A 19,679-nucleotide genomic window follows, 5' to 3' on the forward strand; every position below is an offset into this window, starting at 1 on the left:
ATTCACCAGAGCAGGACACTTTCTTTTTTAAAAAGAGGGTTGGAGGCTGTGGAAAATCACTACTAGTGATTGAAGCAGACCATATCAAAATTTAAAGGAATAGGTTAGATAGGTGGTTGAAGGGGAATAAAGGGATATGAGAGTAGAGCAGGCAGGTGAAATTAGGACTATTGCTCATGTGAAAGATAAAACACCAACACAGACTAGTTGGACCGAGCAGCCGGTTTCTGCAGTTTCTATGTAATACTGACGGAGGTTGGGGAATAGCAAGGCACCAACCAGAATTTTCCAAAAATCTTAGGAAATGGCAATTAGGTCAAAGGATTGGAGTGGCAATCGTTACAGTCCCATTTAGAAAGAGGATAATACTGGAAATTATAGGTCAATTAGTCTTCAGTTATGGGGAAATTTCTAGAGTCCATAATACAGTATGAAATTAGTAAACACTTAGACATGGCCTAATCAGCATGGATTTGTAAAGGACAGATCCAGTTTGACAAACTTAATTGAACTTCTTGAGGAAATCAGAGTGCATAGATAAAGGGAATGTGGTGGATGTTGTATATATTTTAAGAAAGCATTTGATAAGGTATTGTTAATTGTTAAGCAAATTAAGGCACGTGGTATTAAAGGAATGTAGCTGCATGAGGGATAGCTAAGAGACAAGAATGATGTACATGGATTTTTAAAAAAAATTTCAGGATTTTAGTATTGGTGTGCTCCAGGGATCCACACACCTTTATTTTCCATTTATAAAAATAATTTGGACATAGGTACAAAAGTAATTATCTAATTCCTTTAAAAAAAAAATTCAACAATGGTTTACAGAAGAGAATCCCACCTTTGAACCAACCTCTGGCTAAAGAATTATTTCCAATCTCTAATTATTTTTGAGATTATATTTGTCCCATCTGATTCCACTGGTCAGCAAGACAGTGATAAATGTATTGCCATGTCAGCTCTAGTGAAAAAAGCTTTAACTTTTAAAATTTAACAATAACTCCCTGTTAACATCCAAATGCTTTGATATCTTTCCAAAATTGGGGTTCTCAAAACTGTACATAATACTCCAAATGAAGCCCAAACTAAGGGATTGTACAAGTTCAACATTACCTCCTTGCTTTCATATTCTATGCTTAGTTACAAAGCCTGGGATTCGTTTTTTTAAAAAATAGCATAATCCACTTGTGCTACCACCCTTTAATGACCTGTGCATCTGCACACCAAGCTCCTTGTGCTCTTCCACTCCATTTAAAATCCTACCATCTACTTCCTTTCTCTGTTCTTACTTCCAAAATGTGTTACTTCACATTCTTCTACACTGAACTGCATTTCCCATCCATCTGCTGATATGGCTAGCCTACCTGAAGTCTTTCACAATTTTTGTTACGATTTGCCATAGGCCCCTCAATTTATCAGCAAACATTGATACTGTTTCTTTAATTTTTAAATCCAGATCATGTATCAATAAATTAAGAGTGGCCCCAATAGAAATTCCCATGGAACATCCCTCACTATATATTTCCAGGCTGAAAAACTTTCTTTTATCGTCTAACATTTGCTTTCTGCCCTCCAATCATTACTTTATCCATATGGCCACATTCCTCTTAATTCCATGTGCCATTATCCCAATCCGTGCTTTTACTGTTTTATTTCTGACTGATGATTGGGATTCCACCAAACAATCTGCCGTTTAATTTGCCCCTTTTATAGCCAGGCCTCATAGTTCTGTTTAATTAGCCTCCCCCTGAATGAAAGTTGAAGCACTATCACTGGTATGATCAACGGAGTTTGCTTCCCCGCAAAAAATGAATTCACAGTTAGACAAAAGCAGACAGAAATATATTATGTAGTCACAACCTGACATGCAAGTCAAATAAAACGGACAAAAAAAGCAAATGCCCCATTTGAGTACAACGAATAAATGTGCAGAAGCAGGTTAATGTATTTCAATTGACTTTATTTTACACAACAAATCGTACACATTTATTGAGGTTGTCCACGACCACGACCAAATCCGCCTCTCTGTAAAAGAAACATAAGTATAACGGTTAGCAATTTGCAAATCTCTGAAACATCACCAATATAGTTTAGGAAAATACTAACTCATAATTCACTCAACAACCATCTGTTCTAAAAGTTAAAAGTATACAACAAATCAGTGCTAGTTTATCAACCCTAGTTTACCAGGGATGTCTTACTGCAGTTATACAGGGCCTTGGTGAGACCACATCTGGAGTATTGTGTGCAGTTTTGGTCTCCTTCTCTGAGGAAGGATGTCCTTGCCACGGAGGGAATGCATGAAGGTTTACCAGACTGATTCCTGGGATGGCAGGACTGACGTATATGAGGAGAGATTGGGTCGACTAGGCCTTTTTTAACGGGAGTTTAGAAGAATGAGAGGTGATCTCATCGAAACATAAAATTCTAACAGGACTAGACAGACTAGATGCAGGGAAAATGTTCCCGATGGCTGGGGAGTCCAGAACCAGGGGTCACAGTCTCAGGATATGGGGTATGCCATTTAGAACCGAGATGAGGAGAAATTTCTTCACTGAAAGGGTGGTGAACTTGTGGAATTCTTTACCACAGAAGGCAGTGGAGGCCAAGTCATTAGATGTATTTAAGAAGGAGATAGAGGGATCATGGGGTATGGGGAAAAAGCAATGATCATTTTGAATGGCGGAGCAGGCCTGAAGGGCCTACTCTTGCTCCTATTTTCTAGGGAGAATGCACATTGGGTCATAATTTGCTGTGGCAGGGCATCTAATGGCATCTGCCATTAGTTAGACTGGCCCTTGCCTGTTTAGGTTTTTTAAGTTTTTGCATGGCAAGTTGCTGAAAGTGCAAAGTGATAACGTCGCAGCGAGGGAAAATGGGCATCTGGGACCTGAGTGAATAGGGCAAGCAAGTGGGTATCTCCAGATTGAAGGATTGTGAAATTATGTATGTTCTTATATCTGGGGATCAGGCGGGATAGTGGAATGAGGTCGAAGATCAGCCAAAATCTGATTGAATGGCGAAGCATGCTCGAGGGGCCCTATGGACTACTCCTGCTCCTACTTCTTATGTTGTTAATTTAAACTTCCTTCAGTCTTTGTACTGTTAAGAGTGGGTGAATTCAATGTCAAATCAGGTACAGGAGAAAGAGAGAGGGAAAGAAAGATTGGATTAAGAGAGAGAAAAAGAGACAGAAAAGTAAAAGTCTTAAATGAGATTTTTAAAAATCTCCAACAATTAAAACCTGAAGGAATGAGACTCCACACTTGTAATAGTTAATTTTCAGTGTCAGAGGGGTTGACTGGCAGTAATGAACACTAATCACATCATTAAAAGGGTACTTTAGGCTAAAATGGACAAGACTTAACTTTCTATGGCGAGTTTAGTTCACATCTACCGTGCAAATACTGGAACTCCATGCCCTTCAATGAATTTCAATGGTGAGGCAGATGGCGAGATGCCGTTTTTGCAAAGCTAACGGCGGAGTGGCGCATCTCGGACAGCAACTTTTGGATATCGACGTTTAACCGAGCACCTGCCCCTTGCTTGAAGTTGCTGTACCATTTGTACATAAATAGCTGTGAGCGCCATTCGCCTCACCGTTATTTTGACAGCAAATTCTGGCCCAAAATAGTTGTCAGCAAATCAATAAATGTTTTAGTAAATCTGACTTTACTCTAACAATATTGTATTTAAGGAATGAGATCTCTGAATTTAGTACTTTACTAGAACAATCCAATGGTTGTGGGCTATTAAAGTGCAACTACAATAGTGTAATTTGTAAAAATGTGATAAATACATCTACAACTAACGTTTTAACAGCATTGACAATGGACAAGATCTTTTACATTGCTTACAAACAGACTATTTGCTGCAGTGGACCTGTAAGACATGGTCTTACTTTCTTAGGGCCACTGGGTCAATAACTTTCAAATGCATTTTTCCACCTGGGAACAGTGGAAAAACAATACTTACAAACTGGAATTCTGTGGCTGCACCAGCACCAGCTTCAGCCTTCTTATCTGCACCAACTGTAAAAATAGTAAGAGCAAAGGTGATTTATTACTCAGTTCCTACAGGAATAGAATCAAAACATCCATGGATTTTATTAATTTTAAATCCAATTCCCAAATCAAGAGCACTCACTACTTTTGAATCAATACCACCCCCCAACCGGGCACCCTCTTGTGGTGATGGCCCTGCTAGCAACCGGACTGAAGTAGCAGACTAAGACCAGATGTCTATTTCTGAAATAAACCTCACCCAGAGAGCCAGGTGAAGCAAGGCAATCTAACCTCACCATGCTGACCAAGTAAGCACAAAAAAGATTGGATTCAGTTACCCTAAAATTTAAAAAAGGACCCAAAATCTCTGCATCGCCCCCAAGCTGTTACCTGACCGAAGACAGGCCTTTGAGCTCCAACAACCGTGGAACCTCATGGGATGTCCCTGTGATGACTCAATACTGCTGCCAGGATTATGCCTATGGCAGAATGGCAGGTTCCCTGCTGTTCCCCAAACTTCCCTGCCCCGGCCTGTCAAAACCCGACAGACCTCAACCTTTAAAATCCTACCGGCACACTCTGTATCGAAGCAAGCAGTTAGCAAGGAAAAAGGAAACACTAAAGTTTAACTCAGAGCTGCTGTCTGATAATGGCCCAGATCTCTGGGTGCTGCAATCAAGCACTCGATTTAGCACTGAAAAACAAAAACAGCTGTTCAACCAAATCAGGGAAGGGGCAGAGAACTCTCAAGACCAGTGGCTGCATTCGAGTTACCTGTGGTGGTCCTGAAGCCTGCAACAGACCCCATTCTCTAACAATTTTCCATCCGAGATCAATCCCTGAAATTTCAATAACCTGACTGCAGCCCCCTTCCAGATCAATCAAGGATGCCCTGAACTTACTCCGTCATGAGGCAGCACTGTCAATGCTGAACAGCCAGGAGCTCCAAGCAGCTACCTGCAGAGTAACAATCTCCAGATGGAAGCAGGACACATGACCCAAACAGAATGACATCACAAATAGACCCACTGCATAGTAAGTAACAAATAGGCATGACTACAATGGCGAGACCCAGAAACTTCAATACTTATATGGGGAAGCACACCTCAGGACCCTGCAGCACGCAAATATCATGTGTCACTCATCGCCCCTTAATCTGAAAATAACTCACGCAGCCAAACACAAGACAAATAGAACACAGCCCCAGCCATCTTTGAAGCCCTACTCCCAATTTCAAAACCATAATGAGAACTTCACAACAATGGTCAGAAAGAAGCAAACAGAAATTCGGAGCACTCCAACGAGCGAGATCTGTGTCCACAAAAGTGAAATAGTTACAACAAATCCGATCTCTCAGATAACCTACAGAAAATGCTGGAAATACTCAGCAGGTCAGGCAGCATCTGCTGAGTATTTCTAGCATTGCCGAATACCTGCTGAGTATTTCCAGCATTTTCTGTTTTTATTTCAGATTTCCAGCATCCGCAGTATTTTGATTTTGTTTCAGATAACCTAGCTGCATCAGCATGATCAAGATAGACTATGGACGACCTTGGCAATGGGGTGAAACGGAAAACAGTTAACGTTTCAGGTCGATGACGCTTCGTCAGAACTGGAAGAAGAAAGATTAAACAGTTTTTAAGCAAGTACAGAGCCAGGGAAAGGAGGAAAGAACAAAGGGGAAGGTCTGTGATAGGGTGGAGGGCAGGAGTGATTAAATGACAAAAGGGATGATGGTGCAAGGCAAGGAGGGTGGTAATGGGACAAGTAAAGAAACAAAAGGTGGGTCTAGAGATGTAAATGGCAACAGTAGAACCATTACCAGCACCTGCTGTCTGAAAAAAATGGAAGCAGTGATTATGATCAGAGGTTACTGAAATCCAGGAAGTCCAGAAGGTTGTAAAGTGCCGAATCGAAAGATGAGGTGCTGTTCCTCGTGCTTCCGATGAGCTTCGCTGGAACAGTGTAAGAGGAGAGGACAGAGAGGTCAGATCATAACCACTGCTCCCATTTACAGCTCCTCTAGACCCATCTTTTGTTTCTTTATTTGTCCCATTACCACCCTCCTTGCCTTGCACCATCATCCCTTTTGCCATTTAATCACTCCAGCCCTCCACTCTATCACAGACCTTCCCTTTTGTTCTTTCCTCTCCCCCTTTCCCTGGCTCTGTACTTGTTTAAAAACTGTTTAATCTTCAATTTGTTCCAGTTCTGACGAAGTGTCATCGACCTGAAACGTTAACGGTCTCTTTCTCCACGGATGCTGCCTGAATTGCTGAGTATTTCCAGCATTTTCTGTTTTTATTTCAGATTTCCAGCATCTGCAGTATTTTGCTTTTGAAACGAAAAACAGTTGAGTCTTCAGGATTCAGGAAGGTTTTGAAAAAGGCATCCATATCAAGAGCTGTGGGAAATTTCACTGCATGCCAAAGACAGCATCCCGCTAACACCACCACAGACATAAATATCACCCACACAAAGATTAAGGCAACTAACCAAGACCCCTCACAACTGCCCTTCATAGATTCTTGCAAAAGGCCAGTTCAGGTAAGGAAGCACCCCATGGTTGCACGAACTTTACCGATCTGATAGGAGGCCTGTGCACGACTTAAGATTCCACTGGGGCCGACAACCCTCCCCCCATACTGGCACAAAGAGCGCCCAGTGAGTTCAGATCTTGACTAAAGAATATCACCAAACACAGGGACAAGATCTTGTCTTTTCAACAACTGATGTACATCTCACACCTTATTCCACAGGATGTGTTTAGGTACTTTCAATCAAGCACTCCTTCCAGGTGCCAGTGATATGTTATTTCAGCAAAATCCAACCCCCTCTAGAGCTATTCATTCTCAACCCCTATGATACCCACAAATGTATATTTCCTCTGTGCACTGCACTCGCTTCCATTGACAGCTATTGAAAAAAGGCCACAAAACAGACACAGGTAACTACAGACCTATTACTCTCACCTCAATTCCACATGAAATTATAGAATCAACTAACAGAAGTGAACTTAAAAGATTACTGTACAGCAACCAACAAGTAAACAGCAGTCGATACACTTCAGAAGCGGCAATAACCTATCTGATCAACCTCCTTGGCCTCTATTCAAAAGACAACCCAAATGGACTGTAGTAAGCCTGCAAATGTTATGTACTTAAGACTTCCATAAGGTATTTGATAAAGTTCTACACAAAAGGCTACTAGTCAAGCTCAGGATAAAACTTGGGAATGGATAAGAAATTGGCTTAGGATAGTAAACAGCAACTTGAATTTATAGAGCACCATTAATGTAATGGTTACAAGAAACATATTTGGGTGGGATATGGGAGAAATGCTGAGTGGGTGCCACAGGGCTCAAAGTTGGGACCACTACTGTTTCTGAATTACATTAATGACTGAATCAGAACCTTAATGCAAATTGTTCAAATTTGCAGAGGATACCAAACTTTGGTGGGGGCAGGGGGGGCAGTGGAATCAAAGGCAGTAGCTCAGAAATTACAGAACGAGTTAAACAAAATGCTTGAGTAGGGAGAACAAAGGCATACTAAATCTAATGTGGATAAGTGTAAAGTGCTGCACACAGGAAGGAAAAATGGGCGAGATGCTTATTCCATGAATGGCGTTGAAACAGTTAAATTGAGACACCCAGGAGTTTTAGGCTGCCAACCAATGCAGAGCAGCAATCAACAAGGCCAACAGAATGTTGAACCACATAGCTAAACCAGTAATAGTCAAAGGAAGCTGTGATCTGGTCAGATCACACTGTGACTACTGCGCCCAGATCTGGTCGCTAAGAACCAAGGGAGACATTCAGGCCCTGGAAGCAGTGGAGACAAGATCCATGAGGCTGGCCCTTAATGTCAACGGGCTCAGTGTGATGAAAGGAGACATTTGAGAGTTAACTATATTTTATATCTCTGTAAGGTTAAGGGAATGGAAAACATTAATCCAGAAAATTATTAAATTAAAATGTGGGAGTAGGACAGGGGGGGCCACAGGTTCAAACAAAAATTGTATTTTGCAACTGAAGGAACCAATCCAGGTCCCGTCCGCCCAATTTCCAGATTAGCTGGAGGACATTGCTGATGCGCATCTGTTCAGAAAACCTTATGCAAACTAGTGACCTTGGTGACAAGCATGCTATTCCACATTTACTGCCTAATTAAGGGATGTACTGTTCATAACTGTATGGCATTACTGAAGTCACAAACCTATATCCTAACTATACAACCACCATAAAGTGTTTTTTTTTTACTCACTTTCCTAACACTCCCATCTACCTGAATCCACGCTTGCACCACTATTAATCAAATTTAATTCTTAACTATGTGGCAGCATTCCCAATCCTGATCCAGGACTCCCTGTTGGAATTGCACACATGTTAACACTGCATAGGGTCTGGCTTGGCTCCAACAGTTCAGAGTAATTCAGCAAGCCAACACTTGCTGTATAAGGCTCACATATAGGGGTTTCTCAATGTCTCGATGAGTAATGCACTATCCAGTACGGTATTACTTAGCCACAAAGAACGAAAACATTTCACGTTCCACCCGGCAGTGCAGTTAACTGATCTCAAGCTAGGGGAGGAAACAGATGGGGGAAATGGTCACATTCAAATACCACCATTTAGATGTCATTAGGCCACTGCTTATGGAGTCATATCTTAGCATGAGTTTCCACCTCCTGTAGCAAGGTGAGAAAATCATGAAAAAGTACAAATCATGCAGCAAGACACTTGTTGCACATGGAGTTACATCTAAAGTTAACAGGATTCACAGATAAAGCCCCGAGATGACGGTGCAGGATTTTCAGTCTCTATTCACACTAACAGACAAGCAATTACACACTCCTGTCCTTGGCTTCCACTCCAAGAATTTTATAAGATCACGCTAAAGTCAACTGCAGGTTAAGGGAGCACCTAAGGAACCTCACTTTGGTTCAGGTTTGAATTTAGACCCACGACAACGAGTTCATATGGCAAGAGTGCGAGAACAAGGAAAAGTAATTCCAGTATTCTTTAAAAAGACAGGGCAAGAGAGAACTCATTAGCTGGGGTGAGTTCATTATTTCTCAAATTGATCAGTTAACACTGCAGAGAAGTAATTTAAAAAAGATCAGACAACTTTTCATTTGCTGCTGTCCTTAGAATATACAAATTAGTTATTCATATACTGATTTATAGTCAAAGGGGGTAGACTTTTTGAAGTTCTGGAAGTGAAGAGAAAACAATCATAAATTTAAGCTACCAAGTATCCAACAATTTGTTCCATTATATATAAATCCTATGTCTGGCTTCAGAACACACACTAAGACCAGATTCAGCCGCATTACTTAAGTTAAATGTCAACCACACAATACTACTGCTAACCCGACAATGATCAATAAAAAAATTACATTGTGCAATACTTACGGGGTGCAGTCCGTCTGTAAGTGTCTCTGTCAGCTTCACCGCGAAGTCGAGCTGGACGCTCCTCACCCAGACCTGCAAAAAGTTTCATAATGTTACTACCATAGTCCAGATGCTAGATTTTAAAAAGTCAAATGTTTCTAGAAGCTACAACTAATACACAAAATTTGCTTTGAAGATAAAAGATTAGAAAAAATGACCTTGCATTTATACAGCGTTATTCATGTCCTCAGGACATCCCAAAGTACTTCACAAGCAATAAAGTACTTTTGAAGTGTAGTCACTGTTGTAATGCAGGCAAACACACCAGCCAGATTGCACTCAGCAAGGCCCAAAAACAGCAATGAGATAAATGGCAAGATAATCTATTTTAGAGATGTTGGTTGAGGATCAAGACACCGGAAGAATTCCCCTGCTCTTCTTTGAATGGGACCATGGGATCTTTTACATCCACCCGAGAAGTCAGATGAGGCGCGGTTAATGTTTCATCCAAAAGACTCCGCTAGTGCAGTACTTCCTCAGTATCAGCCTAAATTATGTGTTCAGTCTATGGAGTGGGACCTGAACCCATGACCTTCTGATGTAAAGGTGAGAGTGCTGCCACTGAGCCAAGGCTGATATTAAATAAGATCTTAACCATTTGTGGAACTACAGGGGGTCAACTAATACTGAAGCAACTGGTATGCAGCATTGTAACACAAAGCAACCATCTTAACAACACTAGGGCTGATAGTACAATTAGGCCAGTGATGCAATAGACGACTTAAGGCAGGGGTCTGGGGATTTTCATACTGCAAGCCCTGCTTATCTGTCCCAAAAAGCCCAGGTGACACATGTAATATGCTCCTGAAAGAACGGGGAAATTCAAATAGTAACAAATATAAAGTTACTTTACAACTTAGCTTAGGGTGAGAATGCTTTGATTTTTTTTACTCATACAAGTTTGTAATGCAGCAACAGGGGGTAGGGGGAGAAGGACACAAAAAAGATTGTGCCTTAATACACACTGCTTGAACTGGGGGTTCTGCATAGTCATTGTTCATTAGTAGCACCCAAGGCTCTATGTCACACAACAAAGTGGCCCTAGATGACAAAGGACAAAGTTTGGACAACCTTGATTTAGATGGACAGAATCTTGGTGTAAAGTGGGTTCTAAAATTACAGCACACAAGGAAACTGTTCTACACTATATTTGAACATTTTATATAGTGCATCACCACATTTCCCATGAAATGTCTCAAAGTACTTCATGTACAGTCAATTACTTTGAAGTATAGCAACCTCGTGGGCAAATCCAACAAAGATTTGTTTGACAAACAGTCTGGCCTGTGAAACAGACAGATGCAATATGCCGGTAACACCACCAAAATGAGGCACAACTTAAGTATAAAACATTGGCAAAATAAGTTGAGCACCATGTACTGTCAATCACAGTTTCAAAAGCGTGATCAGAGAATTTTAATATCTGGGGAATATAAAATCTCACATTCTAAACACTACTAAATCACAACCAAGCTCAAGTTATTTACTTCCTTTCATCTCTGATCAAAATAGGCTGCAGACCTGTTAAATGGCCTTCATCAATCCTCTGAGTGGGCTGCTTTGTTGTGCAGGAGGTGCTTGGGTAAATTTGCTCTGCTTGTGGGGAAGCATCCAGAGATTGGAACTCAAAGGTAACAGTGGATCTGAAACCATAGAACTTTTGAGCTCCAACATACTGTGCTACCATTTATATTTCTCGGGCAGCATGCTACACAGCCTTAATATAACATGTCCCCTCAAAGCTTGTCATCGTAAGTTCACAATCTTTGCTCTGCTCGCAGGAACGGTACTGGGCAGGCACCGGGCACGTACCATTAGAAAGGAGAGTTACTCCAGAAACCACCATCAGTAGGTTACACAGCAGCATTAGCACAAGCCCAGGAAACTGTCCATTTACTTAGGATACTAAGGCATTAGGAACAAGATCAGGCCATTTAGCCCCTTGAGTCTGTTTCACCATTCAATTAGATCATGGCGGATCTATATCTTAACAACATCTACCCGCCATGGTTCCGTAACCCTTAATACCCTTGCTTAACAAAATCTATCAATCTCAGTTTTGAAATTTTCAAATAACCTAGCCTCCACAGCGTTTTGGGGATAGAGTTCCAGATTTCCACAACCTTATGTGTGAAGAAATGCTTCCTGATATCAGCCCTGAACAGCCTAGCTCCAATTTTAGGGTTATGCCCCCTATTACGGGCTGATTAAAATATAAACGTCACTCACAACCATTACCCTTATAACTTCTATGATGACAACACAACCTTATTTTGGTTTGGATCAATACACAACAGTAACGGAGAAGCCTGTTTTGAGCTGGATGTATAGGAATCTTGTCACACAGGTGCTGTTGCCGCTTCAGCTGGAAAGTGAGGCTTAATAAAATAACCCCGAGAATGCCCATTATTAATTGCTACGGACACAACCTTACCATAAAAAAATGTACAAAACCATTACCAGCTTCTCAACATAGATCCTTTCTGCCTGGGGCCTTCAGGGTAGCAATTCTGCAATTTTGTTTTTTATTCCTATCTACCCCTATGATCTTCATTTTTTCTTTCCCCAGTTCATTTTTCCTGACACAATGACTCAAGGTGAATGTGTTCGCCAAGCCCTATTTGACCTCAGGGTAAAAAAAAAACAAGAGTTGACAGACATGTCATCTGGAAAGAAAGGCCCCATCGAGAAATCTGCAACCATTATTCCAAATCTGCCTACTTCCCGATGGTATTGCACTAACATTAGGCACAGGAACCAATGAAATAGCAGCACTGCAAAATGAAAATTGATTATAAAGTGCTGTGTTTAAATGTACATAATTGGAGCCCCAGTCAAGCTTGTATGCTTTTGGCAATTGAGGATTAAACATGAGTAATGTTTTACCTTTAGGCCTTGGCCTGGCAGTCTCAGGACGGGTCTGACGACGTAGAGTAGCAGGAACAATTTCTGGAGGAAGGTGAAGGTAGTCACGCAGGTACTGGATGCCCTCATTAGTCAAGTACCAGTAGAAGTGCCGCCAAGCAAACTGCTCCTTTACGTAGCCACGAGATTTCAAAGACTGCACATCAAGAACAATTGGGGGAACTTTAGTGTCAGATTTTCCCAACTTGTTTTTCAAAATGATTCCTTCATGCATAACACACAACAGGATTCTGAATCATTGGCTCCGGTAAAGCAAACTAAAGAGACAGACATGCAGCTTTTGGGCTAAAGCAGGAATCAATCGTTTTGTTCTAATATCCAAGGTGTACTTTCCCTTGTTACCAGTCTAATTCTCAAGTTACTAGTTCATATACTGTAATGCATAGGTTTACAAACTGGCATCCCCAGAACCTAAATGATCCATGAGATAGTCCACCAGGTCATCAGATTTCTGTTTTCAACCGTAGGGTTTTTAAAACTTATTAACACATTATTTCTGTTGCTGCATATTAATTCAAAAAAGTTCTCTGCCATGATTGGACTATTTTCTTTTGGTAACTGACACTGTCTTTTTGAATTGAGGCAAAGGTATCACCAGGACTGTATCAATATTTGGAGGAATGAGATAGAATGCTGTTGTGAATAGATATTTCTGTGGTTACTCAAGACTGCTGCTGGTAGATTCCTCCTTTTTAAGTTTCTTTCCTTTTTCTATTGCTGCTTGTTAATTCTGGCTACAAATGATGAACTGGAGTTCAATATTGTCCCTTGTATGAATCTCAGGCTATACATTCACTGCTCCGGATTTCTCAAATATTTTCTGCTGGTCTTCATCTGAGCACCTTGGACTAGTGGAATATTCTACCCACGAGTCCAGAATACCCTCAAAGCACTTCAACAGTCATTAGATCTTTGCAAAGATTGAATAACTGATGAGGTATGTATGTGCTATCTTTTGATTACTTTTGTAAAAAAAAAATGGAATAATGCAGGACAGCATGCAATCATGCCGAATTGGAAATAGCATCTATGGCTGAACTTGCCTAAGCTTTTGTTAGAAATACGATACCTGCATGGCCTTCATTACGTGCAGGTTAGGGACATTCTTGTCTGCCAGCTCTGGATGTTTTGGCATATGCACATCCTTCTTGGCCACCATTACACCCTCCTTGAAGAGGAGCTCATAGATAGCAATACGGTTCTTCTTGGGCATCAACATCTGAAATAAAACAGAACTAGTTTCCTCAACATTTGAATTCCACAAAATCTAATTTGTTTGCACCCTAATTATCAGCTGATCTCTCCCAATATTACATAGAATATACAGCACAAAAACAGGCTATTCAGCCTAACAGGTCCATGCCAGCGTTTATACTCCACACAAGCCTCCTCCCTCCATACTTCATCTAACCCTATTGGTATATCCTTCTTTCCTTTCTCTCTCATTGTGTTTATCTAGCTTCCCCTAAAATGCATCTATGCTATTCGCCTCAACTACTCCTTGCGGTAGCAAGTTCCACATTCTAACCACTCTCTGGGTGAAGAAGTTTTTCCTGAATTCCCGATTGGATTTATATTTATGGCCCCTGTTTCCAGTCTCGCACAAGTGGACACCTTGCATTACCATATGAATACATTCACTAATAACTTTTCATACCTTTTATATTATGCATTTAGTAAGTATATCCTAAAACTTTTATACTACTACTGAAAGCTGTATCTTGTCTGCAAGACAACAAATTCACACAACCTAAAATAATAGACAATGTAATCACAATGGATTATGCTGGTTTTAGGTTTATTAGTTTATTTACAGATAAAATATGATCCCATCTTGTAGTTTGAAATATATAGTGTAACAGGGCTACTACAAGGTAAACTTGAGAATACAGCCACTACAGCCAAGTTATGGTCTTTTGGAGACTACCAGAATCGCGGGTTTTTTGCTAAGTGCTCTTTGGTTACTGTTCATATTATACATGATATTAAATGCTCAGCACCCTCAGTTACAATAACTCATCTTTAATACACCGTACTACAAGAACATTTCCTGCTAGTGATGACAAGCAACTTGCATAAAATTTCAATTTAACTCTCAATCTTAATGGCAACAGCACAAAGTAAACTAAACGAACACCGTTACAGCCACGGTAGATTTTACAGAAATATTTTACTGTAACTTTTACTCATAGGATTGATGCAGCCTGAGGCCTAACCTCTCCCTACATCACCACAACCGGTAAGCAACTTATAATAAGTCATCCAATGAACATATATCAAGTTATGGAAATGATTGAGTGAATAAATGCAGATGACGTGTGTGAACCATTACTGAGCCCCTGAAGGTTAAAGTAAGTGAGATGTCACAGATATTTAAGGATTTCGACAGTCACGGTTTACATACCTTGAGTTCTTATAATGGGCCTAAAGCTCGAAAGGCAGAGCATGCGCACTCGCAGCCCCTTCTTCCCTCAGTGAGGGCCTCCGAACGGAGCCTGCCCAAGACGCCTGATTGAAATTAAACGTTTTTCTTTTCGAACAAAATTTAAAATCCAACTTTTTGAGCAGTGTTTAGCAGAAATAAAAGATGGTTATTTTCCAGCCAAAGTAAAAATACGGCGGTTTGGTCAGGAGCAGCAGCGGGTCTCTAAGGTGAGCCGTTAGTCCTGATTTAAACGAGCTGTGGCGGCTGCGCGAGCAGCGGGCGGTTCAGGTAAGTCTGGTGGTGGTGGTGATGGTGGTGGTGATGGTGATGGAGGGTTTGGGTTGAAGTTGTAGTTGCAGTGTTGTGGGGAGGATGGAACTTTTTCCATCTCTTAGTTTAACGAGCGGTTCGGTTCGGCTAGGCCGCGGCGCCTTTTGGGAGTTGTAGTTCCTGTGGTCAGTGACTCGCCTTTGACCACTGCCCTGGAGCATCACTGTCACCCAGGGGAGTGAGTGACATTTATTAGCAGCCAGGGTGACCCGAGATATTAAACCCATTCAAAAGTATGGATACAGGTATGAATATGCTGGGAATCTGCAATGGTAAGAGTAAATGCTGGAACTACACAGCAGGTGTAACACAACACTGGTAAATGGAAAGGGCAGATTAACCTTTCTGAAGTGTACCTTTGGTCAGAACTGAAAACTAAAAAATATGTTTAAGCAGTGTTTATTTTTTCAAGAGTGATTTACACCATAGAAGCTTTGGAAAATACACGACTGGAAAAGGCTGCAATCCATCTTGCTGGTGCCAAAATCTAATATCCCTCAATTGCCCAGTTCCTTCAACTATCTGTAGTTCTCCCTTAATTTTTTTCCACAATATCCGCCTCTGTCCCGTTTGTTCCACAGGTTAATTACTCTCTGCGTAAAATAGTTAAATGCAAACTGCCTGTACACCTTCCTTTCCCAAGCTTGAACCCATGTCTCCTGGTTGTACAATTTTTTTAATATTATTCGTTCATGGGATGTGTGTGTCACTGGCAAGGCCAGCATTTATTGCCTATCCCTAATTGCCCTTGAGAAGGTGGTGGTGAGATGTCTTCTTGAATCGCTGCAGTCCAAGTGGTGAAGGTTCTCCCACAGTGCTATTGGGTAGGGAGTTCCAGGATTTTGATCCAGTGACAATGAAGGAACGGCGATATATTTCCAAGTGTGACTTGGAGGGGAACATGCATGTGGTGTTGTTCCCATGCGCCTGCTGCCCTTGTCTTTCTAGGTGGTAGAGGTCGCGGGTTTGGGAGGTACTGTCGAAGAAGCCTTGGAGAGTTGCTGCAGTGCGTCCTGTGGATGGTACACACTGCAGCTATGGTGTGCCGGTGGTGAAGGGAGTGAATGTTTAGGGTGGTGGATGGGGTGTCAATCAAGCGGGCTGCTTTATCCTGGATGGTGTCGAGCTTCTTGACTGTTGTTGGAGCTGCACTCACCCAGGCAAGTGGAGAGTATTCCATCGCACTCCTGACTTGTGCCTTGTAGATGGTGGAAAGGCTTTGGCGAGTCAGGAAGTAAGTCATTTGCTGCAGAATACCCAGCCTCTGACCTGCTCTTGTAGCCACAGTTTTTATGTGGCTGGTCCAGTTAAGTTTTTGGTCAATGGTGACCCCCAGGATGTTGATGGGGGATTTGGCAATGGCCCTGGGGCTGAGATGATTGGCCTCCAACAACCACTACCATCTTCCTTTGTGCTAGGTATGACTCCAGCCACTGGAGAGTTTTCCCCCTGATTCCCATTGACTTCAATTTTACTAAGGCTCCTTGGTGCCACACTCGGACAAATGCTGCCTTGATGTCAAGGGCAATCACTCTCACCTCACCTCTGGGATTCAGCTCTTTTGTCCATGTTTGGACCAACGCTGTAATGAGGTCTGGAGCCGAGTGGTCTTGGCGGAACCCAAACTGAGCATCGGTGAGCAGGTTATTGGTGAGTAAGTGCCGCTTGATAGCACTGTCGACGACTTTGCTGATGATTGAGAGTAGACTGATGGGGCGGTAATTGGTCGGATTGGATTTGTCCTGCTTTTTGTGGACAGGACATACCTGGGCAATTTTCGACATTGTCTGGTAGATGCCAGTGTTGTAGCTGTACTGGAACAGCTTGGCTAGAGGCGCGGCTAGTTCTGGAGCACAAGTCTTCAGCACTACAGCCAGGATGTTATCGGGGCCCATAGCCTTTGCTGTATCCAATGCACTCAGCCGTTTCTTGATATCACGTGGAGTGAATCGAATTTCCTGAAGACTGGCTTCTGTGATGGTGGGGATATCGGGAGGAGGCCGAGATGGATCATCCACTCGGCACTTCTGGCTGAAGATGGTTGCAAACGCTCAGCCTTGTCTTTTGCACTCACGTGCTGGACTCCGCCATCGTTGAGGATGGGGATGTTCACAGAGCCTCCTCCTCTCGTTAGTTGTTTAATTGTCCACCACCATTCACAACTGGATGTGGCAGGACTGCAGAGCTTTGATCTGATCCGTTGGTTGTGGAATCGCTCAGCTCTGTATATAGCATGTTGCTTCTGCTGTTTAGCGTGCATGTAGTCCTGAGTTGTAGCTTCACCTGCTCATTTTTAGGTACGTCTGGTGCTGCTCCTGGCATGCTCTCCTACACTCCTCATTGAACCAGGGTTGTTCCCCTGGCTTGTTGGTAATGGTGGAGTGAGGAATAGGCTGGGCCATGAGGTTGCAGATTGTGCTGGAATACAATTCTACTGCTGCTGATGGCCCACAGCGCCTCATGGATGCCCAGTTTTGAGCTGCTAGATCTGTTCTGAATCTATCCCATTTAGCACGGTGGTAGTGCCACACAACACGTTGGATGGTATCCTTCGTCTCCACGAGGACTGTGTGGTGGTCACTCCTACCAATACTGTCATGGACAGATGCATTTGCGACAGGTAGATTGGTGAGGACAAGGTCAAGTAAGTTTTTCCCTCGTGTTAGTTCGCTCACCACCTGCTGCAGGCCCAATCTGGCAGCTATGTCCTTCAGGACTCGGCCAGCTCGGTCAGTAGTGGTGCTACCAAGCCACTCTTGGTGATGGACATTGAAGTCCCCCACCCAGAGTACATTCTGTGCCCTTGCCACCCTCAGTGCTATCTCAAATGGGTTGCAGGGAGGCAAGCAGCTGCTGCCAAAGCTTTGCAGCTCCAATGTCTAAGAAGCACTATTTGATGGGTTATGATTTGTGGTGAGTTGTACTGTCATGAGGAGCTCCTGATACTTGCAGTCACTTAGGACTCAATCCTACAGTTGCCAGCTGCCTAATTCATCCAATAGTAACTATCCTCCTTTGGGGGGAGGAAGTGGTAAGGGGAGCCTCTTTGGGACTGAGGTTGGATTTCTGGTCAATGGTGACTCCCAGGATGCTAATGGTGGGGGACTCAGTGATGGTAATGCCATTGAATGTCAACAAGAGGTGTTATAGGCTCTCCCTTGTTGGAATGGTCATTGCCCAGTACTTGTGTGACATGAATGAATATGGGCCAAAAACGGGTATACGGAGTTAGATCACAGATCAGCCATGATCTTATCAAATGGCGGAGCAGGCACGAGGGGCTGAATGGCCTACTCCTGTTCCTATGTTCCTATGAATGTTACCTGCCACTTATCAGCCCAAGTGTGGACCTTGTGATAATGGGAAGATCATTGATGAAGTAGTTGAAAATAGTTGGATTTAGGACTCTGCCCTGAGAAACTCCTGGGGCTGAGATGATTGGCCTCCAACAATTGCAACTATTTTCCTTTGTGCCAGGTATGACTGCAGCCACTAAGAGTTTCCCCCTGATTCCTGTTGACTTCAGTTTTACTAGGGCTCATTGTGCCATACAGTCAGTCACTCACGTCACCGCTTGAATTCAGCTCTTGTGCCTATGTTTGGACCAAGGATGTAATGAGGTCTGGAGCCTGGTACACTTTGTATCAGGCCAACAGAAACTCTACCTATGTGGATTTCTCAGTAGCTTGGCTTGGAGCTTAGTGATGGAATTATGCATACATTAGACAGCTGGCTGACCAAAAAAAAATCCCAAGCTGAACAGCAAGAAACACTATGGATAGGGCTGTCCCAGCAATCAAAACGCAAATGAAAGCCGTATATTAAAACTGTAGGACATAAAGTTTTAGTTCCCTGCTCATCAATTTTCTACCCTCTCCTCTTCCAGTCCTGAAGGAACTAACTCATTGCTGCTGTAAAGTTCTGCTGCATGGCAACAGCCATCTGTATCTTGCCCAGGTGACCATTATGCATGTGTGAGCCAGGCAATGAATGGTAGCAAGCTATTCAACCACAGACAATTTTCTCTTCCTCTGGCATTCAGAGACAAATTATAGTGTCCCTTCTGTGGCCCTGGCTGAGATCAGTTAACTCTCTATGGCTCAGCTACTCATGTCTTAATCAGCTGAGCCATCAATGGAACCATGGGCCTGTAGTTTCAATAGTGGGCTTTCACTAGGGGAATACTAGGAATTACCAATACATTCCATACATACAGGAGATCACAATCCTCTCTATATGAGACTCCTGTTGAATATGGATGAGTTGGAAAGTCTGATCAAAATAGATCGTCTTCTAAATCCAAAATGAGAAATACTTGGCAGGTCTTTTAGCATCAGAGACTAGCTTGGTGTCACTCACCATAGTGTCCATTCAATGATGGAAGAACAGAAACAGCAATAATTAATATAATGTGACTGAAAATATTGTTTTTTTAAGGCATAATTATAAACAGAGGAAGACCAATTGCAAATTAATGTGAAATAACTATTCTTAAGCACAAGTAGAAAAAGATAATTCAAAATGAATTTCCAAAGAAAAA

The 19,679-nt window shown here is 42.3% G+C and overlaps 2 protein-coding genes across 2 annotated transcripts in view; one reads left to right on the forward strand and one right to left on the reverse strand.

Moving 5' to 3' along the window:
• Positions 1–1,943: 1,943 nt before the first annotated feature.
• rps10 (ribosomal protein S10) lies at positions 1,944–14,893 on the reverse strand. Its single transcript, XM_068007337.1, has 6 exons — positions 14,789–14,893; positions 13,454–13,603; positions 12,346–12,520; positions 9,421–9,492; positions 3,976–4,031; positions 1,944–2,025 (listed from the first exon to the last, which is right to left on the reverse strand). The coding sequence occupies exons 2-6, from the start codon at positions 13,601–13,603 to the stop codon at positions 1,987–1,989; spliced, it is 492 nt and encodes a 163-aa protein (XP_067863438.1). The 5' UTR covers positions 14,789–14,893; the 3' UTR covers positions 1,944–1,986.
• pacsin1b (protein kinase C and casein kinase substrate in neurons 1b) overlaps positions 14,874–19,679 on the forward strand; it is a 261,076-nt gene continuing 256,270 nt past the window's right edge. The window contains exon 1 of the mRNA XM_068007332.1: positions 14,874–15,036. The gene's annotated coding sequence lies outside the window, so the exon portion shown is untranslated. The remainder of the gene's footprint in view (positions 15,037–19,679) is intronic.

The sequence above is a fragment of the Heptranchias perlo genome, chromosome 27 (genome assembly GCF_035084215.1).
Source record: "Heptranchias perlo isolate sHepPer1 chromosome 27, sHepPer1.hap1, whole genome shotgun sequence".
NCBI classification, from domain to species: domain Eukaryota; kingdom Metazoa; phylum Chordata; class Chondrichthyes; order Hexanchiformes; family Hexanchidae; genus Heptranchias; species Heptranchias perlo.